This window comes from Papio anubis, chromosome 8 (assembly GCF_008728515.1).
Source record: "Papio anubis isolate 15944 chromosome 8, Panubis1.0, whole genome shotgun sequence".
In the NCBI taxonomy this organism is placed as follows: Eukaryota; Metazoa; Chordata; class Mammalia; order Primates; family Cercopithecidae; genus Papio; species Papio anubis.
Window position 1 is genome coordinate 113,530,118 of NC_044983.1, and position 22,992 is coordinate 113,553,109.

A 22,992-nucleotide genomic window follows, 5' to 3' on the forward strand; every position below is an offset into this window, starting at 1 on the left:
ATCCAGGTTTTCCAGATGCTTAGAGCCTCCACTGTCAGTCTGAGTACTGTGGGGAACAGATTCCCCTACACCCTTACCTGAGTCAGGCATGTAAGATAAACCAGAATAAATGGTTTAGTGTGCTAAGCTATTAAAACGTTTTAAATTTTGTATTAATTTTTTGTTTGTTTGTTTTAGAGATGGGGGTCTTGCTATGTTGCCCAGGCTGGACTTGAACAACCTTGATCAAGAAATTCTCCTGCTTCAGCCTCTGGAGTAGCTGGGACTACAGGTGCATACCACCACGTTCAGCTAAACTATTGAAATTTTAAGTTCTATTTCTGGTTACCATAGCACAATCTCACCTATTATGACTAATGTCAGATTCACAATAACATCTTGGCTCTGCCACTTGCTATTTTGGGCCTCTATTTTCTCATCTATAAAATGGAGATCATAATACTTACTGCAAGGACTGTCATATTTTTGTCTGCCTTGCATCCATTCCTTCTGAGCACTGCTCCTACCTCAAAATTCCATGACATCCTTTTGCTGTCAATCTGGGGATCCACTTTCCCCACAACAGGGCAGCCAATTAGAGAGCCACATCTTCTTGGACACCCTGATTTGGCCAAGGTGTAGCATGTGACCCCAAAATGGCCAATCAGAGGTCCATTTTCAGGACAGGTGGATGTCATGAGAGAGGGTCTCTTTCTGCATAAGCCTGGGGCTGTGAGACGTCATCTTTGCTATTCATGGAAGAAAGCAGCACTTGTGAATACTAAGAGACTGAGCTAAACAGCCCATCCAGTCCCGGTTTTTCTCTATTACATCATCAAATCTTTCTCTTTCTGTCTCTCTGCTTAAGGTAGTTTGAGTTGGGCTTTAGTCACTAGCAGCTGAAAGAGTCCTGTCCAATGCCCCTGCCTTGGAGTTATTCGAAGGATTAAATAAAACAGTATATTAAAGTACCTGCCAAATTACAAATGCTCTAAACGTAATTGCTATTCTAGCTGAGGTTGGTTGCTAGAGGGCTTTAGTCATGAGCACGTTATCTTGCTTATTCCTTATTCTCAATCCTTTAGGTAACCTTAAGATTTGATGAGCTCATAAACTGAGATCACATTATTTTGGACCCCACAGATTTTTTTTTCCACTTGGCTGCAATAATCTCTGTCCTTTGCTGCCTTGGAGGGGCATCATAAGAAACAGATATTTGAAAACCTTTATTGCATATGCTGCAGGGAAATTGTCTACTGCTTCACTCGGGGTTCCACCTATAAAGAGACATTAAGAAAATTTTCTCAGACTTACATGGGAAGGAAAGCTTGATGTCTCCTAAGGTGATACTTCTCCAACTTTTTCACCCCCATCATCAGAGAAGACTGAGCTTGTATTCTTAGGTATTGAAGGCATAACCCTCAGCACAGTTCTTAAACATTCACATGACTTTTGCATTATTCTCCATTATACATTCATGTTTATTTTTATGGATGTTGTAAATCCTGTATCAAATCACTATGATGGCCTCAAGGTTGGCATGAAATTTATGGCTTCTTTTTAATAATGATGACCAAAGTGTATAGGCTATGGCTACACCCTTGTCTTAATCTTCTAATGGTACTACATTTTCTCTGATTCTGAATTTTATTTATTTATAGCTTTATATTTTATAGTATATGTTCTTATGAATTGCCACAGCTACTTGGTGGAAATAAATGAGTTATGAATAAAAAAGCTCTTGAATAAACATAAAAAAACACTTGACGAGCCTGAAATTATACCATATGAGGGCACTGGGTATTTACTTGGTTTCCTACTAAAGCCATCTCACCCCAATTTAAGTTAAATTGAATAACACATTGAACAAAAAAGGATGTTTAAAATTTTGAGATGAACAGCACAAAAAGACGTAGCATACATTAACATCAATTTTGGAAGATGGATGTTGGAACAGTGTTTGAAAGAACAGGTCTATTTGCTTCCTTTTCACCAAAGGGAATAGGAAAAATATTTTTGTTAACAGAAATGTTCATTATATCTTTAGCTTCACATATGGGGACAGAAATTATGCAATAGCAATATCTGTACTATAAAAATAAACACCCAATATCGAATTAGCTGGTCTTTTGGATACCCTTACAAGCATCAAAGAATAGAAAAATGCAGAATGCGGACTACAAATCAAATGCCTGCTCACTTACCTATGTCCTTTCCTGGGCAGTATTCTCCGTGAAGACTGGACTTTGTACAATCTCCTGTTGTATTCCCAGGGCCTCACATTGGGGGGCACCCAGTAAGTACTTGTAGAATGAATCACGACCACCTCCCCTTTTCCTGTGAGAGGAACTTTGCTGCATCTTGACGGCATAGTCATTGCTGGATGTTTCTTCTTCTATCATATCTTCTTCACCAACTGAATTCTGTGCAATTCTTTAAAGCAGGAGTTCTTAAGATGAGATGGGTTCAGAAAGTTCTTGAATCCACTGAAAAGGTATGCCGAAGTTTGTGCACTGGGTACATTTTTTGAAAAGAGCATGCATAGCTTTCAGCAGTGGTTTTTCAAAGAACTTGTGATCCTGAAGAGTTTAAGGACCACTTAGGCAAGGGATTAATTGTCTAGTGTAGTGCTTTGTGTATAGTGGGTGCCCAATACATGGATATACAGTTTAATAGTTGAGATTTTTATGTTTCCCAGTCAGAAATAACTGGGTTAGCTCTGTGATATAGCCTAATAACTGAGTCCCTGTAAGCCTTAATTTCTTTATGTGTGAAATGGGAAATACAATATCTTACTGTTATTATTATTTTTAATTTTAGTAGCTTTAGGGGTACAAGCAGGTTTTGGTTATCTGGATAAACTGTATCATGGGGAAGTCTGGAATTTCACTGTACTCATCACCCAAGTAGTGTACATTGTACCCAGTAGGGAGTTTTTCATCTCTCACTCCTCTCCCACCCTCCCGCCTTCTGAATCTCCAGTGTCCATTACCACCCTGTATGCCTTTGCATACCCATAGCTTAGCTCTCACTCATGAGAACATGTGATATTTGTTTTTCAATTTCTGAATTACTTCACTTAGAATAATGGCCTCCAGGGAAACGATAATATCCAACAGAATATTGTTACAATTAAATGAGGTGATGTAAAGAATATTTGGCCCATAGTAAGCACTCAATTAATGGAGCTACTATCTTTGGTAGAGGAATTAAATCGTATTTCAGAGACCAATATCACATACTCACCAGGACTGATTCTCATTACAACAACCTTTGTTTTTCAAAATGAAATAAAATCTATCTATCATCTATCTACCTATCTATCATCTATCTATCTATCTATCATCTATCTCTCTCTCTCTCTCTCTCTCTCTATCTATCTACCTATCATCTACTTTAAAAAAGGATTTTGTTTTCACAGAGCAGCATCATTTAATGATTTTGCAATGTGATAGAAATGAATGCAAGAGGAAAACAAAGGCAGGGATGTATCTGTCTTGTCCAGGTTCAGAGACAAAGTATACCTGACCAAAGTGGAATTAGGTCTTTGAAACTCTCCCAGTCTCTTCCCTCTTCCCTCCTGCCTCCACCTCCACCTCCATCACTGTGTGTATGTACACACATGTGCATACAAACACAAAAACACACTCTCAGAAATTTCATTATTTAAGAGTTAGGCAGAAGATCTTTCTGAATCATTTTTTTTTTTTTTTTTTTCTGAGACAGAGTCTCACTCTATCACCCAGGCTGGAGTGCAGTGGCACAATCTCTGCTCACTGCAACCTCTGGCTCCCCGGTTTAAGAAATTCTTGTGCCTCAGCCTCTGGAGTAGCTGGGATTATAAGCACCCACCACCATGCCTGGCTAATTTTTTGTAGTTTTAGTAGAGACAGGGTTTCACTATCTTGCCCAGGCTCATCTTGAACTCCTGACCTCAGGTAATCCACCCGCCTCGGGCTCCCAAAGTGCTGGGATTACAGGCATGAGCCTGCTGCGCCGGGCTCCTTCTTTAAAATATAGTTCTGAATTCACCCTCTCTCTAACTCCCCAAATTTAATTTTTGAATAGAGTGTCTTCAAAGGGAGTGTCAAGTGTCAAGTTTGATAGCATTTGTTCTTTTTGTTGAAGTCTTTGAAAGACTTCTTTTTTCCTGATTCCATTGTATCCAAGAATAATCTTTAAAGATTTTTGGCTTAACCAATAAAAATCAATACCTGTTTGTGTTGATGAAGTTACCAACTGCGGACTTGTGTGCTTGTGTCATTGCTCAAATTCTAGTCCAAATTTTTGTTTTCTTTGAAAAACTGCTTCTATAACACCTGGGAGACAAAAATATTTGTAAAATGAAAGCATTCTCTTTAGTATTAAGAAGGAAAGTGAACTACGGTGTATTAGAAGCTTCTAGATTTTCTAATTATGTGCTTACTTTATTTTAAATTATGTTTAATTTGTTGTTTCAAAAGTTTTTGGGGTACAGGTCGTTTCTGATTACACGGATAAGTTATTTAGTGGTGATTTCTTCGATTTTGGTGCACCCATCAACTGAGCAGTGTAAACTGTACCCAGTATGTAGTCTTTTATCCTTCACCCCCTTCTCCCTCCCCACTGAAAGTCCCCAAAGTCCATTATATATTCTTATGGCTTTGCATCCTCATAGCTTAGCTCCCACTTATAAGTGAGAACATATGATATTTGGTTTTCCATTCCTGAGTTACTTCACTCAGAATAATGGCCTCCAGCTCCATCCGAGTTGCTGCAAAAGAATTATGTGCTTACTTTAAAAGCAAAGCTGAGGATAAGATTGTACAAAATTAGAACTGAACTGAAGTAGTCTGCTGCAAAGGGATTACAGGAGCCCATCTATTCCAAACCCCTAATATTCTAGAAGAGAATGTTAAAATATAGAGAGATGTGAGCCTTGGCCAAGGTTATGCACTTGTTCCCCCTTCTCCATTCATGGCTGGTGAAAGGGCTTGGATGTGATAGGCTAATCGGGTTGAACATGTAGTGACTGGTTTGTAATTATTTTCATTAATAGAAAGTGGCAGGTTTGTATCTCGCTCTGTCGCCCAGGGTGGAGTGCAGTGGCGCGATCTCAGCTCATTGCAAGCTCCACCTCCCGGGTTCACGCCATTCTCCTGCCTCAACCTCCCGAGTAGCTGGGACTACAGGCGCCTGCCACCACGCCCGGATAATTTTTTGTATTTTTAGTAGAGACGGGGTTTCACCATGTTAGCCAGGATGGTCTCAATCTCCTGACCTCATGATCCGCCCACCTTGGCCTCCCAAAGTGCTGGGATTACAGGCGTGAGCCACCGCGCCCGGCCCATCTATCATATTTTTAGAGCTGACTTGATTATGGAACATTCTTGCATCTCTCCCCAACCCCAGCATCTCACAACAAATGGGTATTAAGTTATCCTTCCAGAGATATTTTCCTTTTAATATAGGCTACTTAAGAAGAAGTTATTTGTTGAGCTGCTTATTTCTCTTAGTGTGTAAGACCTCTAAGCTCAGGAAAAATGTCATTCATCTCTGAATCAATATTACTTAGACCAGTACCATGAACAGTTCTTGGCACATAGGACAAATGGCACAAGATCCACCTATGTTTGTTAAAACATGAAAAGATTTCAAGTCCCACAAGGAGTACTTACTGGAACTAGAATTTAAACCATCAACGGCAACCAAATTAATCTTCCGTTACCCTCCTTTTTTTTTTTTTTTTTTTTTTTGAGTCATCAATTTCACAGCTCTGGGGCAAGAATTACTAAAAAAAATCAAGAAAAATTGATAAAGAAAATCATTAAGAAAAATATTGTATTATCATATTCCTTTTTCTTCTTTTCTCACTAAAGAAAAATTCAACGTTTACTAGTTTTGTTTTAATGATTTTGAAAGGGAGAATCACGACAAGGATAGAAAAGCTGAGCTGGAGAGGCAGAAGTGGGAAAGGTATATGGAAAAGAGTTGAGATTTAGAAGCGTTCTTCCCGAGAGAGAGAGAAGAGTTAAAATGGAAGGAAGCAGCTGCCTTTGGGTGGAGGATAATGAGGGTAGCATAGATGGGAAGTAGGATTTTAAGATACTTTCTGAGTAACTCATACCCACACCTCCACCCACACACTCAGTTTTGGAAGTATCATGAAGGACAAAGTAAAATCTCACAATGTTTTCATATGCATTCTTATTCCCTTCTTGAACTTTCCTGCAGAGACTGGACCATGGGAACCTAATTAATATTTGGGTTATACTACTAAAAGGAGAGAAATATGACAGAAAAATAGAACCCTGTCAACTTTTCCACTTCTCATGAAAAAGGGAACATCATCACTTGTAAAACAACTATATAACATTTCTCATGATCTAGTACCACTTTGTATTTCTCCAGTGCTACACAAAAATGTGATCGTAGTTGTCTTTATTAAAGCTTGTTTTTAGCTAATTTTTCAATATTTGCACAATGTCTGTGAAAAATAAGGGAAAGCTATTTTACAATGTACATACATCTATATGCCTTACAAATAGAAATTGGAGAAAGTTTTAACAATTCTAATGATTTCATCATCAACAGAAAAAACCTCAACCAAAGCCAGCTCTTGGCAAAAAAGATAAATAGGAAACTAAAATGCATTTAAGGATTCCTCTAGCACAAGATAACCAGTACTGCACTTCACGTTTGCTGGTCTCACAAAAAAGTTTTATAAGATTCTGAATAATCTTAGGTTGAAAAATTATCTTGGTGGTCTCAACTGAACTTCTCACAGACATCACTGTCCTTGATCCAAATATAGCTACCATGTTTGCCCCAGGTATCATGAGTTACCCAAATGCTGAGATGGCAGGAAGGCTTTTCTTTGTATTGGCAAAGTGGTATATAGGAGAATCTGCCTACTCCTCGTTTGGGGAGAACCTGTTAACTAAAGCTTTCACCTACCTCAGAAAACACAATCTGGTGTAGTCTTTATTACTATGAGTTAATTTGTGTAATGAAGTGTTTGTAGAGGTTGCTAGGCTCAGTAGGCAGGAAGAAAATAAGCCAGGAAAAACAGGTCACCAAGTTTAATTCAGTTCACCTAACATTTGTTGAGTAACTATGATGTTGAGCAACTATAATGTGCCAAGAGATGGGGATACAAAGACAGATAACTGCTCTACCCTAAAAAGAAGAAAGGAGAAGGGTAAATGGGTTGGGGGGGGGGGGGGAGAGAGAGAGAGAGAGAGAGAGATGGGAGAGAAAAAGGGAGGGTAGAGATGAGATAGAGGAACAGGAAGGCACATGGAGAAAGGTTTTAAGACAAGCCTACAAAAGAGAGAGGTAAGTTAAAGGCAGAGGACTAACAAAGGAAAAGGAAGAAAATAATAAGAGAAAGAGACAGGAAGAGAAGAAATAGTTAGAAATGATCCCAAAAGGTAAAGACAAAGAGAATGTTTTGTTTGGGGGCTCTGGCTTTAACATCTTCTAAAAAGGTTAACCGACAACGAGGTGGTTCCATTTTCCGTGTTCAAAATCTTTAAGTAGAGAAAGTAGGAGAAAATTGTGCTTTTAGGGTTGCAAGGTATATCAAAAGATTTAGGTTTATACATGGAGTCAGTAAGCTAACCTAAAAGGTTATCACAGGTTTTACATTTGAAAACCTTTTTCAGAAAACCAAACAAACACTAGATTTACAGTAAGCATGTAATAAAAAAGACAATGGGTGCCTCCTTTCTTTTTTATACAGTTTATAAGTGCTTTTTCCTTTCTGGGAAAGAAGTGTTTCTCCTGTACTGGTTGAGGCAATTCATCATATTAAGTAAAGTCAGAGTGTCTATAAGTACTCATTATGATGTCTCCTTGAGAAAAGGAAGGCTGAAAATGGTAGTTTAGAGCAGGAAAATGGTCAATTGTTTATATCTGGTGTATCATATTATTCAGGGGATTTTTTTTAAGTTTGAGGAAAATGTCCCTTTAAAAATATATGGAGGTGTGTGGAGGGTATTGCAGATGTTTGCCGCACTAGAGGCTGGCTATGCCAAATCTGTTTGGAAGCACTGGTTTCTAATCCAAGTCTCTTGGGTAGATGTTATTTGAAGGTCAGTCTTTCTATTGATAAAATACAGATAGCTTACATTTGGTTACCACCTCAGAGAGATGGATGGAGCAGGAGGTGCTGGGAAATACCATCAATCATACTATTATTAGTATATAAGACCCTCTCTGGGGTGAGAGGAAATCGGTGGGTCAAGATCTGTTGCCCCATCTCTTCCTAGTGTGTTACCATGTCTGAGGGATGAAGAGAATTGTGTCTCCTGTCCAGCTGTGCTTGACACTAAAGAGTTCACCAGTCATTGCAATTACGCTGGTGGGATTTGGTGCTGGGGGAATTCTGTGTGCTGGGAGCCATAGGGAGGCCATCAGTTCATTTCACACATATTATTTCTCTAGGAAACACAGCATAATTGAGGACAATTCTCCACCATGAATTGCATCATTAGCTAACACAGGGAAAGTGAAATGCTGTTAACTTTTCTTTTTCTTCTGCAAAGCTGATGAGCTGAAGAAAATAGAAAAGTTTAATGTAATTTTTTTCCCAAGGATATATGTTGAAAATCAGAATCAAAACGCTTTTACGCGGTAATAGAAATCCCACATTTTAATACATTGCCATGCACATAAGGAGTCAAGTAATGCTGAATACAAAATAGTCAAATATACAAAATGATAAAGCAGATTTTCAAGCCTGATAGAGATCATGCTCACAGATACAAGGGGGGCAAACATCTGTACAGTTTCATTTTTATCCATTTTATAAGAGTTATGCCCCCCTCAACTCTTTTTGAGGACAACTGGAAACAGAAGGGACCATAAGAATATACAAAGGAGACCCAAAGGGAATTGGCGAGTTGATAGCTGCTGAAGATATGGAAATCGGTGGTTCAAAATTGTGGTACACAATAATTCTTATGTTTAGAGAAAAAACGTTTCTAAACATCTTATGCCCTGGGAAGGCAGGAAACTAAAGTGGACATCCAACAGAAAAGGCACTCTTGTTTTACTACATAACTTGACTGCCTCCCGCTAAGTCTAGTCATGGGAGTTTTTCTAGGATGCATAGAGAGAAAAAAAGAAAGAAAGAAAGAAAAACCCAACAGTTGTGGGAAATGAATATGGGTAATACTTATGTAATTAACACTCTTGGGAGACCAACAGAATTCAGATTGCTGGTTTAACTATTCACTTAAGGAAGTTACAAAAATGTTGATCATCTACCTAGGCTTCTGTGTTCTGACATGTGCTTTTTAGCCATGTTTGTTAGTGTTTGTGAAGGAATGAATCATTTTTTAAATCAGATTCTCCCCCATGCTCCCTTCTCATCCTCTATAAAGAGCACTGCTCTTATGTTCAGTTCACATCGTGTAATTTTTCTTCCTCTTTCTTTCCTAGAACAAACACCAATATGCAGTAGTTCATCCAGAAAGTTTGATGTGGCTGTCTGCTTCCTGTGCCTCTCAGTTTGGCACCTCCACGCTCTGATGGGTGTTCTCCAACCTGGGATTGGCAGTCTTAACCTTGGTAGGTCATGGAGCTCTAAATCTTTGGGAGGTGAAGAAGTGGAAATAAATGGACACCTGGGCTGTGGACTCTGCAGACTAACCTCACATATTAGAAAAAGTTGTGTGTGTGTGTGTGTGTGTGTGTGTGTGTGTACAATGCTGATTGTTACTTCTTCATCATTCTGTTTCCTTTGTAAATCCCAGAATGGAGGCTCAGAAATAACAGCTCCATGGAGAAAGCCTCAAGTAAGGGAAAGGAATCATTGAATAAAGCCTGCAACCCAGATCAGCACTCTAATTACACATAAGGGATATTGGAGGCACAGGATAGCTTCTTCCCTTAGCTCATTTTAGCCTCCAAACAACCCCATCTGCTAAGGAGGGACAGAGAGCGCCCCATACTGAAGAGCAGTGGCCCAGAGAGACTGGGAGATTTCTATTAATCTAGCATTCTTGAATTCAAAACATTTTCTTCCTTTTTATCAGAGCAGTGTCAATCTCCACAAAGTTCTAAGAATAACTCAAGTATATAAACCACAACAGATCGATATTTTCTTTTCTCAGGTGCTTTTTACTGTTCATATTAAATTTTGTTACAAGATTGATCTTTTCTAAAATTTTGTGCAAAGCTATTTAATTTAGTGCCTAATTATGTTAAATAATTACTTTAACTGAAACTACAGTAGTATGATTTAATGATACAAGAGTTTCAGTGGAATTAGTTTCCAAATATTTGTGCTGGCTTGGCTTTTCAGCAGACTGGCTCCTTCTGTCCCAATCATGACTGCGACACACAGTACAAAGTCAAGAGCCTGGTATTACTCAACTCTCTGCAATGTGAGCTTCTTTTACTAGCTAAAACATGGTCTTCTCAGACATGGCCTTGTAAGGACAGCATCTTTCTATTGGTGGAAGAAAGGTAGTGGTGGAGAAACCATTCAGAGAACCAGAGAGCCCTAAAATTGCCTACGAGTATGAGTTTAAGCAAATAGAACCCCTTTTGCCCGCAATGGGGGCCAACACCCACCAAAGAGGCTTCCCTTTCTGGTGATCTGAGGTGGGTATTGAATAAAAATAAAAAACACAAGTGTTTCAGCATTCAAACATGAATTTCCTCCCCCACTTTACATTCATCTTTGAGGTTGCCATCTGTAACCGAAGGCCTTTTTGATGTGAAAAAGAACTGGGTCAGGCACTTCGAAACCTCTGCAGCAGCTGGTATGTGGGGAAACATAACCTTAGTCCTCTCTCAAATGCACTGTATGGTATCTGGACATAGGCATTGTCAAAAGTAGACATAGAGCCAGCAGGCAGTTCCCAATGTAAACACGCTAAATGCACTTAATTGTGGTTTAAAAAAAAATACTGGGGGGAGAGGGAGAGAGAAAGAGAAAGAGAGAGAGAGAGAGAGAGAGAGAGACAGAGAGAGAAGTAGAACTGATTTAGGGATCATAGAATCAAGGACCACAGGCATGCTCAAACTCAAATCATATTTTTGGAATTATACTTGGATAGGAAGTCTCTATATGGCTTAGAAAGATATTTTCATGGCATTTGTGCTATTTTAGAGGCCAGGCTAACTCCTCTGAGGAGATGGGAGAAGACCATGATCAGTCTGTGGAATAGGACAGCACCAATTCCCAGGTGCTTGGGGCATTCCAGCCAGCAATTTTTCTACAAGGTTATCTTCAAGATCAGTTATCCTACCCTAAGTGAAAGCATGATCCAGTAAGAGTCTCCTGTTTTGAAGTTTTTTTTTAGCATTAAGTATTTGAATATACTTTTACAGAATTTGGGCGGTGGTGGTGATTAAGTGCAATCATATAAAATAGATCTGTTTGCTCTCATGCATCCACTCAGTCTAGACTTCCACATTTGGTAGCTGTGTCTGTGCTAATCTGGCAAAAGCCCCGTGAAACCAACCGTTTATTTCTCTTGATCCAAATGACTGAATTTAAAAGGGCTGTAAACAATGTGGAAGGCGACCAGCAGAGTCTTCAGTGTTTTAATTGTTTGAGGTATTAGTATCTCCAGTGTTGGATTAATTTAATAGCCTCCTTCCTTGAGGTTCACATCAGCAGGGCTGTTCTTAATACTCTGCACATGAGGCAAAAAGGCCTGGGCTTAAGAGCCTTTCTAAGGCTCCTCAAAATATCTGAGGTTTGGAAAACAACAACACAACAAATAACTAAACAAACAAACAAAAAACCTCCCAAACCATTGGCTCCAAATTATGAAAAGAATTTTGTACGATCAGAAATAATGTCTAAATATCTATGACACTTATTAATATCATGTCAACCAGCCAATGGTAATTCAACACAAGTCATATGGTTACTTTTACATTACATTAAGTATGTGCTGTTGGTGTATTCTTGTGCTTGATATAATGGTAGGAGGAAAGCTCTGAAGGAAGAATTCTTGGAGTGCATCAGAGTTTTTAAATAGCCTTACGTGGCAAATTGAACTTCAGTTTTATGATATCTTTGGCATCCATTTTCTGCTGTTCCATAGAAGTCATGTCTCAGTCATTTTGCCGTTGGGCAGGAAGTATAAAACCAGCCCTATGCCTGATGGCACTTCCCTTTTACATTTGGTGCTGGTAAATTTCACCCTAAAAAATTTAGATTTTAGAAACAGTGCTTGCTCTTACCCAGAATTTTCCCTGTGGAGCTAAGGTGATGGCCAGAAGGCCGTCAGTACTGTTACTGTCCCTTTAGCTATGTTCCTCAGATGAGTAGCATCTATTTTGTTCCTTATATTAAGGTGTGGTAGAACTTTCCTGTGCACTTGGCCAACTTTTCCTCAAGTTTCCCGCTTTCAAAAGAATACTCTCTGTCTTCCCAAAAATCACCATAGCAAAATAATGGAAACACGGCTTTTACCTTGAAGCTCTGCAATGGTGCCAGGAATCATGTGCGTTGATAAACCAGAATTCATAGGATAATTTTCTGGATTCAGGATTAGATTCAGATCTAAGGAGCAGGATCTGCCTTTGGAAAAGAGTCCTTAATGGTGCCCAGAGTAGAAACATCTCCTGGCCTGTCCTCCTTCCTGATCTCAGGGCTGCATTGGCATTAATCTTCCAGATGACTGGTCAGCGTTATTAATCCCTACCTCACTGCTTTTTGGGCAACAAGTTTTCACCAAGATCAAGCTTAAGAAGAAATATTAGGACTGGGGAAAAAAGGTAACAACTACGTTTTTTGTTGAGTTCTTTATAGAATTCTTGAAATCAACCCACAGTATCATGTTAAAAGACAGAGAGATGAAAGAAAAAAAAAAAAAACCACCCCAAAAACAAAAAAGTGCAGTGGAGGGGTCTGTGGGAGGGGTGAATAAAAACAGCCTTAAAGCAATAAAGGAATTTGTGTCATTTTCAAAAGATTAGATTTTTAAAAAGAGTCTAAGGCGATTGACAAGTCTAGTTGTCAAGTAATAAAATTATTCTAAAGAATGTAGAGGAAAACATCACAAAGAACAAAAGTGCTAATGTACTGGAAAGAGGAGGTTTTGGTGAAAGTAAAGTGCTAAGGGGGGTCTTAAAAACTTCACTTCCTTGAGACTTTTGTTGTTCCTATCTAAAATCAATTATGTGACATTTGCAGACAAAGAAAGCTTTTGCAAGTAACAAGGGGGATCCATTAGAGGTTTTTAGCCTTAGTTGATATTCTCAGGTACAGCTGATACTCCTTTTCTCCTTGAATGTTAAAAATGGCAGAATTTCCTCAGGACTAAGGACTGTTGGCCTCTATCTGAGCAACTGCGAAGTGACTCTGGAGAGATTCCTGGCTTGTTTGCCAGGATTCCGGAGGTAGAAGTGAAATCTGCGGGTGCACACCTCACAGAGCCTGAGCAGGGATTTGAAGGTACGCCACTACCCACAAAGAAAGTTGATAGGATCTCTCTTCCCCTAGGTATGTCTCAAACTATTGAAGTGATTTGCTTTTCACACTAGCAGGACTGGCAATGCTCTGCCTATTCAGTTCTGGAGTGGAAATAAGCGAATTCCCTTGGCACCACAGAAAGAAAGTCTCATAATTATTCATTTCTGTTCATTCCCAAGCATGCCTTTCCTGCACAAGTCTGGGTGTCAGCCTTTTAATAAAGGTGTAGCACAGGTGTAGATAAAAGGAAAAGTCAAGCATCAACAGCTTACAGTTCTTAGACATAAAAATATGTATCCTTTACTTCCCCACCTCTTGCTTCCGACTAAACAAAACTCACCACAGCCATTTCTGGATTTCTAGGAGGTAACATTCCATACATGCATCTTGGGAAGAAAGTACAGCACAGTTGAAGGTAACCATGGGAGATCACAGAGGACCACCAGGTAATAAAGAAGCCAAAGCCTGCGAATGAAGTCATTCCTCTTTTTTGCTGGTTTAGCTCTTGACTGCTCGGATTTTATGCCACCATGCTTCCAAAACTATCCCCCCAAATAATTTCAAACAGAGGTTGACAGTTTGGAAAAGAGTAGTAGTTCGTATGCAGACATGGAGTATGTGCCAGGCATTAAGGCATTTTTAGAGATACAGTCTTCAACGGGGCTCTTTAATGGTCCTCATTTTGCCTTCTCCTAGGTCCCTCTTCACCCATCATCTTTCAATAATTTTACAGCACTCCTTTGACTTAACAAAACAAACAAACTAGGAAACTCTACTTATTGAATTGTTCAGAATATTTTGCAAAGGTCAAAGTAAGTAACAATGAACCACCATCATTTAGTGAACATCTGCACTACAAAGCATGTCCAGTTTTCCAAGAGAGTCAGCAGTAGCCTCACGATGTCCTTGGCTAAATCTTAATTCCCAGTTACAAAATCTCAGCACATGGCAGTTCTTAGGCTTCATCAGACTCAACTGTGTGTCCCCTGGATTAGTTATAGAACTGGAGTGTTAGATAATCCAGTGTAGAGGTGAATGGTTGTGCCTGTATAAAGAAAGGGAACATAGGTAGCCAGGGTGGATATCAAGGAAAAGCAATTGAATGCTGCTTTGGGGAGCTCCAACCAGCTCAGTCTGGGCCCTCAAAGAGTTGGCTGTAACTGAAAGGTGCAAATATGTGGTCTGATGCGGTTTACTATCTCTCAATCTGCTGTCTGCTCCCTGAGGATCCGTCTGCTGCCATGTTCTTCTTCCTAGGTTACTCTGGCAGAATGGAGAATGCTGTCTGAATTAAGTTTTCACTGTGGAAAAGGTAGGGGTAGTGATAATGTTTGGGAGGAGGAGATACAGTTTCCTAAGGGCAGGTGGGGAGTCTGCTTTGTGGACTGTTGTTGCCCAAGCACAATGCTTGGCACACAATAGATGCTCAACAAATGCTTGCTGAATAAAGGAAGGAATGAAAGGAAGAAGAAGACCTGCTATTAGAACTGAACCACATGAGATGGGCAGTGAAGACGGGAATATTGTGTCCAAGGGTGTTGGCAGCCGGAGTTTGGTCTCCTAATTATAGATGTGAGGAGAATTACGGTCTGCAGAGGGCCTGGCAGTCCTGGTGCTGACCTGTCGAAGGGCCAGATTTTGGTGGCGACTGAAACTTCTCTGAGTTCCTTGTTGGAAGCCCCCTTCTCTGGCTCTGAAGCCTGCCAGGCTTGTGGTGAGTCATCCTGCTGCTGACTCATTTGGACCTTCCTCCCTTCCCCTGTCAGGTTTCCAAATTTCAGGCAGGGGTGGTTTCCAATGGGCTGTGTATTTCCTGAGACCCTGAGTGGAGGCAGACAATGCTTATGTATCTGGAGATACCCTAAAACACCAAGCTTGCTTGCATTGGAAGTCTTCCAGAAGTGGTTACACTATATTTTAAAGCAAAGCCTCTGATGCCCGTCAGTCCCAGGCTGGGACAGTGGGCACACAGAACATACTTTGCTGAGCTTTCCATTCAGTCAACTTGATATTTTCAGGAAAAAACATGCTACACTGTTACGTAGCAAGTCAATATGAACATGTCTCTGATGCTCAAAGACAAGCAATAATTAAGTTGACTGGTTTCCCAGGACTGTGCTTTGTTGTAAGACGTAGTTAAAAAAAAAAACCAAAAAACAAAAAACAGTTAGTCACAGGTATAATCCCAGAAAGGATTAACAAGGGACTGGTAGGTTCTACACTAAGTAAGGGAACTTAGTATAGGACTTGACACTTTTTCTTCTCTAGGCACATAGTAGGGTTACTTGATGTTTCTCTCTTGAAAGAATGGCGATTTCAACCTGACTTAGGATGTTTTTCTGAAGTGTTAAAGTCAGACCACACAAAATAATTGCATTCTGTTGCCCTTACCATCCATCTACCATGGTCTTTGATTAAAAGAATACCATCCCCTTTTTTCCTTTGGAGGAACTCTTCTACAGAATAAGGGAATATCTACATTAGCCAAATAGCAGCCTCCTGTATTTGAGTGCCTGTATGTGCATGTGGTCAATTGTGCCTGCGAACAAAGAAGCAAGCTAAGTTAACACAATCACTAGACCCCCTAGGGCTTCCCTTTGGTGCTACAAGTAAACCAGTTGTTCAGTAAAGTATCCGGAGGTGAAGTCTAACAGTATTGTGGCCATATTTACATCAACCTACCACAAACAACTGGGGTTATGCTAGTAGTGGAGTTTGTCTTGGACAGTCTGAGCCAGAAAAAAAAAAAACCCACCAAGATTTATAAAAATAAAAATACTTGATTTCTCACATGTGCTGAACGTGCTGATTCATCTTGGTGTAGTGTTCTCATATAAAGTGCTTAAGAGTTGGACGGAATACCTTTAGACGTCATAACTAACATAATCGAGACATGTTTACATTCCTACCAGGGCATAATATTGTGAACACTTCCACTGAGATTGCAGAACTGCTGTAATTTTTTTTTTCTAAAACATCATGCCATCTGCACACATAATAAAATAATCCAGTAGTTGCCATGCTAAAACAGGACTTCTAGTGAAGGGCACAGACAGCTCCCCAAAGGGAACTTGAGTTATGCACAGTGATGAAAACTGGAAGCAATTTTCCAGCTAATGGTCTGCCCATGACCACTTGGAACGAGTTGGCACTATATTATGCACCTCATTTTAAATCCACAGCAAAGTAAGATTTTTCCAAAGCCCATAATCTTGACTGAATGGGTGTTTTTTTTTTCCAGTTAATCCAGTTAATCTGTCCATGCTCCAAGGATATCTTCTGGCAGTGCCATGGGTTAGTCTTTCTGTGAGGAACAGGCCATGTTCATATCAACTGGCAGGACAGCAGCTTGGAAGGCTAACCGTGTTTATGGAGAACCCTCGGCTGATGCTGCAAGAAGAAAAAGGGGGAAATATGGTAAGTTCTTTCCTTTATGTTCCCAGGCACTGATATGTAGCAATTATCTTATTCAAACAAACCTTAAAACCCCTAGGCCAAAGAGAAAGCTCTAGTCAGAATGGTTACTCAATGCCAGGATGGATTTACAGTGGCTTATATTCATAAAAATTTTTTTTCTACTATTTGGTAAGGCATGGAAGACACCCAACTGAGAAATAGGTGAAGTTGCCCGGAAGGGAGGGCAAAACCAGATCTCTGGAATTGGCATCCAGTCCTAGGATGGGGCTGCAGTTTGGGAAACCATTTCATGTATTACGAAGGTTCATGCATTTGCTTGGTCTAGTGCAAGGTAAGATTGGGGATGGTGTGAAGCATTTTATTGTGGGAGAGAGATGGGGGTTTCATTTATCAGAAAGATTTCTTGGGATGAAATCTAGAAAAAAATATTGGAAGTGGAATGGCTGGAGCTCTTGAGCTTGCTAGTTGCGAAGTCAGATTAGCTGGGAAGGTTAGACAGAAAATGTGTGACCTTGTCTAGACTAGATAGAGAAAGTCATTAAATCGGACCAGAGATTAAACTACTTGAATTGCAACCCCGCTTTTGGGCTTGGGAGTGCTGGTATAAAAATATTAATGTATTTTCCTGAGTTTTCTAATTAAATTGTCTAATGTTCCCGTTATTTTATTTGGGTACTCCCTACAGTTCCTTATACATGGGTCTTCAATAATTAATTATTATATGAGTACAATGGAATGTTTTGCTCAGAAAAATATCAGTATTAGTTTCTAATACACAAAACTACCAGACAATGGGAGAGAAGCACAGCAGGCATTCTTGATGCAAAAGAAAAAAATCTGCCTCAGTTTTCAAACCTGGCTCTCAAATCTAACTAACTGGCTTTTCAAAACATGACAGAACACATAATTTGTAAGCAAGTGTTTGATTAACATTTGCTATTTTTGAGAAAATGAAAAAACAAAAGGTACTATGTAAGTGTATTAAATATCAAATAATAATACTTCTGACAGGTTGTATTGAAAGCAGAATATTAATTATTGCTGATGGCACTGTCAACTGGAAAAATAATGTCAATTTATTCAAAAATTATTAAAAATGCATATTCCTAAACTTAGTAATTCCATTCCTAGGAGTATATCCTAAGGAAATAATCTAAAAAAAATGAAAGAAGCTATATGCACAAATATGTAAACTAGAAGTTATTTATCATAGAGGAAAAATTGGAAGCACTCTCTTACTGTTGAAGATTTAGGTTAAGTAAATTATGGTACATTAACAAGATGGATAATTACATGGCTATTAAAACAATACTAATTATGATGATTATGATTATGTAGCAACATGGAAACAGTTATGATATACTACAATATAAAGCTTACATATATGCATAGAAAAGAACTGTATGTGAAAATGAAGGCCCTAGAATTTTTATTACTGTCATCATAATATTTTGCAAAACAACAACAACAATTAGGCTCACAGGGTTGCAGGATTGCCCCATGACTAACTAAAGCATCATGATTGTTTTCACTCACTAATACTACTGTGAAAATAAATACTTTGTAATTTCATTAAGAGAAACACTTCAGTATTTTGAAAGAGGGATAAAAACCAATGCGGGTAAAATCCTGTCCAGGTTGACCTGCGAGGAGGGCAGTACAGCCTGAAAGAATAACATTGATTTCTAGGAACATAACACAGTGTACCATCCTTGATACTTGGCTAAAATCAGATCCAGAAAATGTGTGATCTTGGAAAATAATTAATAATCTATAAAATACAATTTAAGAAAAGAATAACGATGATAAAGAGTAAGCCCTAATTATTTATTATACTTTGGAACCTGAGTCATGAGTTGATAAGTAGGTTTATCATAGTTACTGCTTCTTTAAATAACCGTGTTTCCTACAATGGTCTCTAGTAGCTGAGAGAAAGCAGATATATCTAATCTTAGCGTATTAAAAAAGCACTTATAATCATGGATGTAAGTGGAGTGCAGTATACTTTAGAGCGCTTTCCCTTATGGTTGCCCACTCCTCTTCTTAGGAGATGTAGAATTATTCCCATTTTATAGATAAGGAAATTGAAGCCCAGAAGTATTATTAACGCAAGGTCACACAGCTAGTAAGGATCAAAGCTATATCTATGTGATATGGTTTGGCTGTGTCCCCACCCAAATCTAATCTTGAATTGCAGCTCCCATAATTCCCAAGTGTTGTGGGGAGAACCCAGTGGTTTCCTCTTTTGCTTGGCTCTCATTCTGTCTTGCCTGCCACCATGTAAGACATGACTCTCACCTTCTGTCATGATTGTGAGGTCTCCCCAGCCACGTGGAACTGTGAGTTCATTAAACCTGTTTTTCTTTATAATGTACCCAGTCTGGTATGTCTTTATCAGCAGCATGACAACAAACTAATACACCAGACTTAGGTGTGTACCCCTCTAATGACATACAGGAGTGATAGGGAGGAACATAGAAATATTCTGAGCCTTTCCCATCCCATCTTCTGAGCAGGCCTCTGTGTTTATCCAAAAGCCCAATCAGCACAACAAGGGTCCCTGTTAGAGCACAAAAAAAAAAAAAAAAAAATTTCAGAGGCTAAAATGAATTTATATTGGAGCAACAAGATACTCCTGCAAGACATGAATACAAATAGAACTAGAGGCCACAGAGAGACAAGTCGAAGGTTTAGATGGTGACATAGGAGGTTTGGGACAGTGGTGGCCATAATGAGTAGGGCATTGGGAAAAGGGATGGTCAAAGAAAAGAGTGTGCTATGGCAGATTGTCATCTTTGAAATCTTTCCATGGTAGTCAGTGATCTTTCATTGCTCTTTGCTGTTTTTGCAGTTAGTATTGTGTTCCTTTTGAATGGGTCACCAGGCTGAGATGGGCTTTATATGAGTACAAGAGGTCCCCATTTGCTCAGGCTGTATGTGTAAGACACGTGGTGAAAGTAGGCCTTGAACCTTAGTCTTTCTTCTTCCCATTATGGAGACAGGGTCTAGCTCTCGTCGCCCAGTCTGGGGTGCAGTGGCACCATATCGGCTTATTGTAGCCTCGATCTCCCAGGCTTAAGTGATCCCCTCACTTCTCAGCCACCCAAGTAGCTGGGACCACAGGCGCAGCGTGCACCACTACACCGGGCTACACACACCTGGACCCTTGAACCTTAATCGTTCTATCACATATGTATAGTGATGGGTTCTGCCATCATCACTTTGCTAGAGACTTATCTGCAACAGGAATCATGTCTTCGGGTATGTAAATCTACATGAGGTCAAAATGCAAAATGGAAGTTTGCATTAGACAGCCCTGGCTCTGAAAAGGGGGAAACATGTGGTCTTTGATATAGAAGGCTCTTTGGGCTCCATCCCCTGTGCTTCAGCCATCCCAGCCTCCTTCTGGCTCTGCATATGCATGGGGTTGTTCCTGGTCTTGCTGATCCTTTCTTTTTTCCAGGGTGTCTTCTTTATATACCCTCTAGCATTAGTGAACACCAGCCCCTCCCTCTTTCACAACCACCAAGAGCGTCACATCCTTTATGAAGTATTCTTTCCTTCTAGACACAGCTAACAACTCTCTCCTGTGTGCGAGTGTGGCATCTCAAATTTTTACCAACAAACCCGCAGTGAACACTTCCGTTTAATGTATCCATCGCTCCTCCTAATATTTTGTGGGTGATGCCATGTCTTACTATTGTGGATTCTCCTAATGCAACGTGCAATGTCAGGTATACAGAAAGTGCTTATTAAATAGTTGTAAAATTCATAAAGAAAGGAATGATGTTGGAGGAGAATCTGTTTCTCTGTTTAATTTGGTAACTGATGTTGCATGAGATTCAATCCTGGTCTGCATGTGGAGAGTGGGATTGCTCTGGTTTCTTTCTCTGCTTTATCAACTACTTACTCAAGGAAGATGTACATCCTGGGGGCTGTCCATGTATCAATTTCGCAGCTAACAAATAGTAAAAGGCTATTTTTCAAATCTCTGTTTGATGGGCCACCATTACTATTAAGAGTTTAGACATTCTTGGAATTCTCGGAATCAAGAATTCTTGGAATCAATTCTTGGAATCAACCATCATACTTAGCCCTATGGCTTCAGAGTCTGGGATGAGGAGGGAAGCACTGGAGTCCAGTGGTCAGGAGCATGGGCTCTGGCAGATATGGGTTCACATCCTAGGCTCACCACTTCCCAGCTATGTGATGTTGAACACATGAATTTTTCCCAATCTCCTTTTCTTCACCTTTAAAATAGCAGTCAAAATTCCTGCCTCACAAGGCTGTTGTGATGTTAAAAAGGGCTCATAGGAAAAGCATTTTGTGTGGTGTTCAGTAAATAGCAAATAACTAAATGATAACTACTATTGTTTTATTATTATTGCTATCATGAATTCCTAAAATTCCTTTGAGAAATCAAAGTCAAAACTCTAATGCTAAATATCAGTGTTTTAATGCTAAATGTCAATGTTCTAATGCTATAGCTGGGGGCCAGGAAAAGAAACAAAATACCCAGACGTCAAGCCTTTGCAACGCCCAGGAGGCAGATAACTGTCTTCCTGCTTGCCAAGGCCACTTTGGGCACACTCTTGGCTTCTGCTCTCTCCCAGATTAGCGCAGCCCTTAACAGACAGTTCCATGAGAAAGGGAGTCTGAAATACTTCAAAGGCAGGAAGTGACTGGCCCAGGAGGCAGTGGCCAGCTTGGCAAAAGGTTCAATAACAGATATAGGACAGATTATGTCCCGCCCCACCTTTCCTAACTCCAGCAGCAGAGGGCTGAAGGATTGTTGTGTGTGGAGAAGAAGAAAAGATATTATATCCAGGCAGCCCCACATCTCATGGGTCCAAGGGGGAAATAAGACTTCATCCTTTAAAAGGGCTGTTTAGTGTCTTCCCTTCAGAAAGAAGGGTCCATATCTTCTATATGAAAGTGTCTTCTCATCTAATGAGTTCAAGGACTTTGGGGGTGGGTCTGAACTGCAACTTCAATATGGGACAATTTGTATCTGGTGTGAAATGCATATTCCAAAAAAGTGAGATCCATGGTTGCTCCAGCAGAATAGCCAATAAGCAGAGCTCACATTTATTGAACAACTACAATATGCCTACAAAGGTTTTATAGGCAGTTACTCATTGAATCTGTACTGCCATTTTTGAGGTTTGGATTCATTATTCCTGTAATTCACACAGAGAAAATGACAGCAGGGTCATTAGCTGTCGCAGCCACAGTGCTAGAATGCATAGAGCTGAGACTAGAATCCAGATCTGTTCTCACCACAGTGCTTTCCTGACTTAATAAAACATGTTTATTGGGAAAAGAAATTCTCCAACAAGAATACAGGAGAGAAATCAAGTAACTCTGTTTGCATAAAATAATTCTCATCAAACATGAATCCTATCCATGGAGTGCCATAAATAAGAGGTTTGACCTAGAGAAAACCAGTACATTTTTATTTTAACAGTCTAAGATCTTTCCTATGTTTAGAGCAGTGGTTCTCAATTGGGTATAATTTTGCCCCCTACGGCACAACTGGCAATGTCTAGAGACACTGGTGGTAACAACTTGTGTGTGTTTGTGTGTGGGGGGGACAGGTACTACTGGCATCTAATGGGTAGAGACCCATGAAACTGCTGAACATTTTAGAATGTATAGGACAGCCCTCACAACAGAAAATTATCCGGCTCAAAATGTCAGTGGTACTGAGGTTGGTTTGGAAGATACAGGTCCTTGTTTCTATTTTCTACTCCTTGTTGTGAGCCAAATATATCACTCCCAAAATAGGCCAAGATAAAAACCAACGTAAGTGTGCCTCGTGTATGTACAGGAAATAAGGCTAATTTCAAACCTCACTCCCCTCTTCTTCTCATCATTTGCTCATTTTATGTGATTTTATATTCAGTGTAATCAAACCCTCTAGTATTAAATCATTTCTAACTTTTAGAACCCTCATAGGCATTACCATTATAAGAATCAAGATTGGATGATTTAGAGAGGTATGCTTAATTAATTAATTAATTAATATGTATGGGAGAGGTAAAAGATAAAAGAAGCACAAAGGAGGATTTATGTGGCCATAAAGCTAAACTTTGCTTCTACTTCATGGTTGGAGAAGTCATATGTATTCTCAGCAGCACTGGTCCCATATCTGCCACTCTCTGCCCCACAAG

At 39.7% G+C, this 22,992-nt stretch overlaps 1 protein-coding gene across 5 annotated transcripts in view; it reads right to left on the reverse strand.

The window, feature by feature from the left end:
- SAMD12 (sterile alpha motif domain containing 12) overlaps nt 1-22,992 on the reverse strand; it is a 469,495-nt gene that overhangs the window by 40,595 nt on the left and 405,908 nt on the right. For 2 of the 5 annotated variants that reach the window (XR_651002.2, XM_009213517.2), the window contains one exon: nt 8,600-16,792. The exons of the other annotated variants lie outside the window; for them this stretch is intronic. Coding sequence is in view for 1 of the 2 variants with exons in the window: in XM_009213517.2 (XP_009211781.1) it covers nt 16,770-16,792 (23 nt within the window). In the remaining variant the exon portion in view is untranslated. Of the gene's footprint in view, nt 1-8,599; nt 16,793-22,992 lie in introns of those variants that run through there. 5 annotated transcript variants of the gene reach the window in all.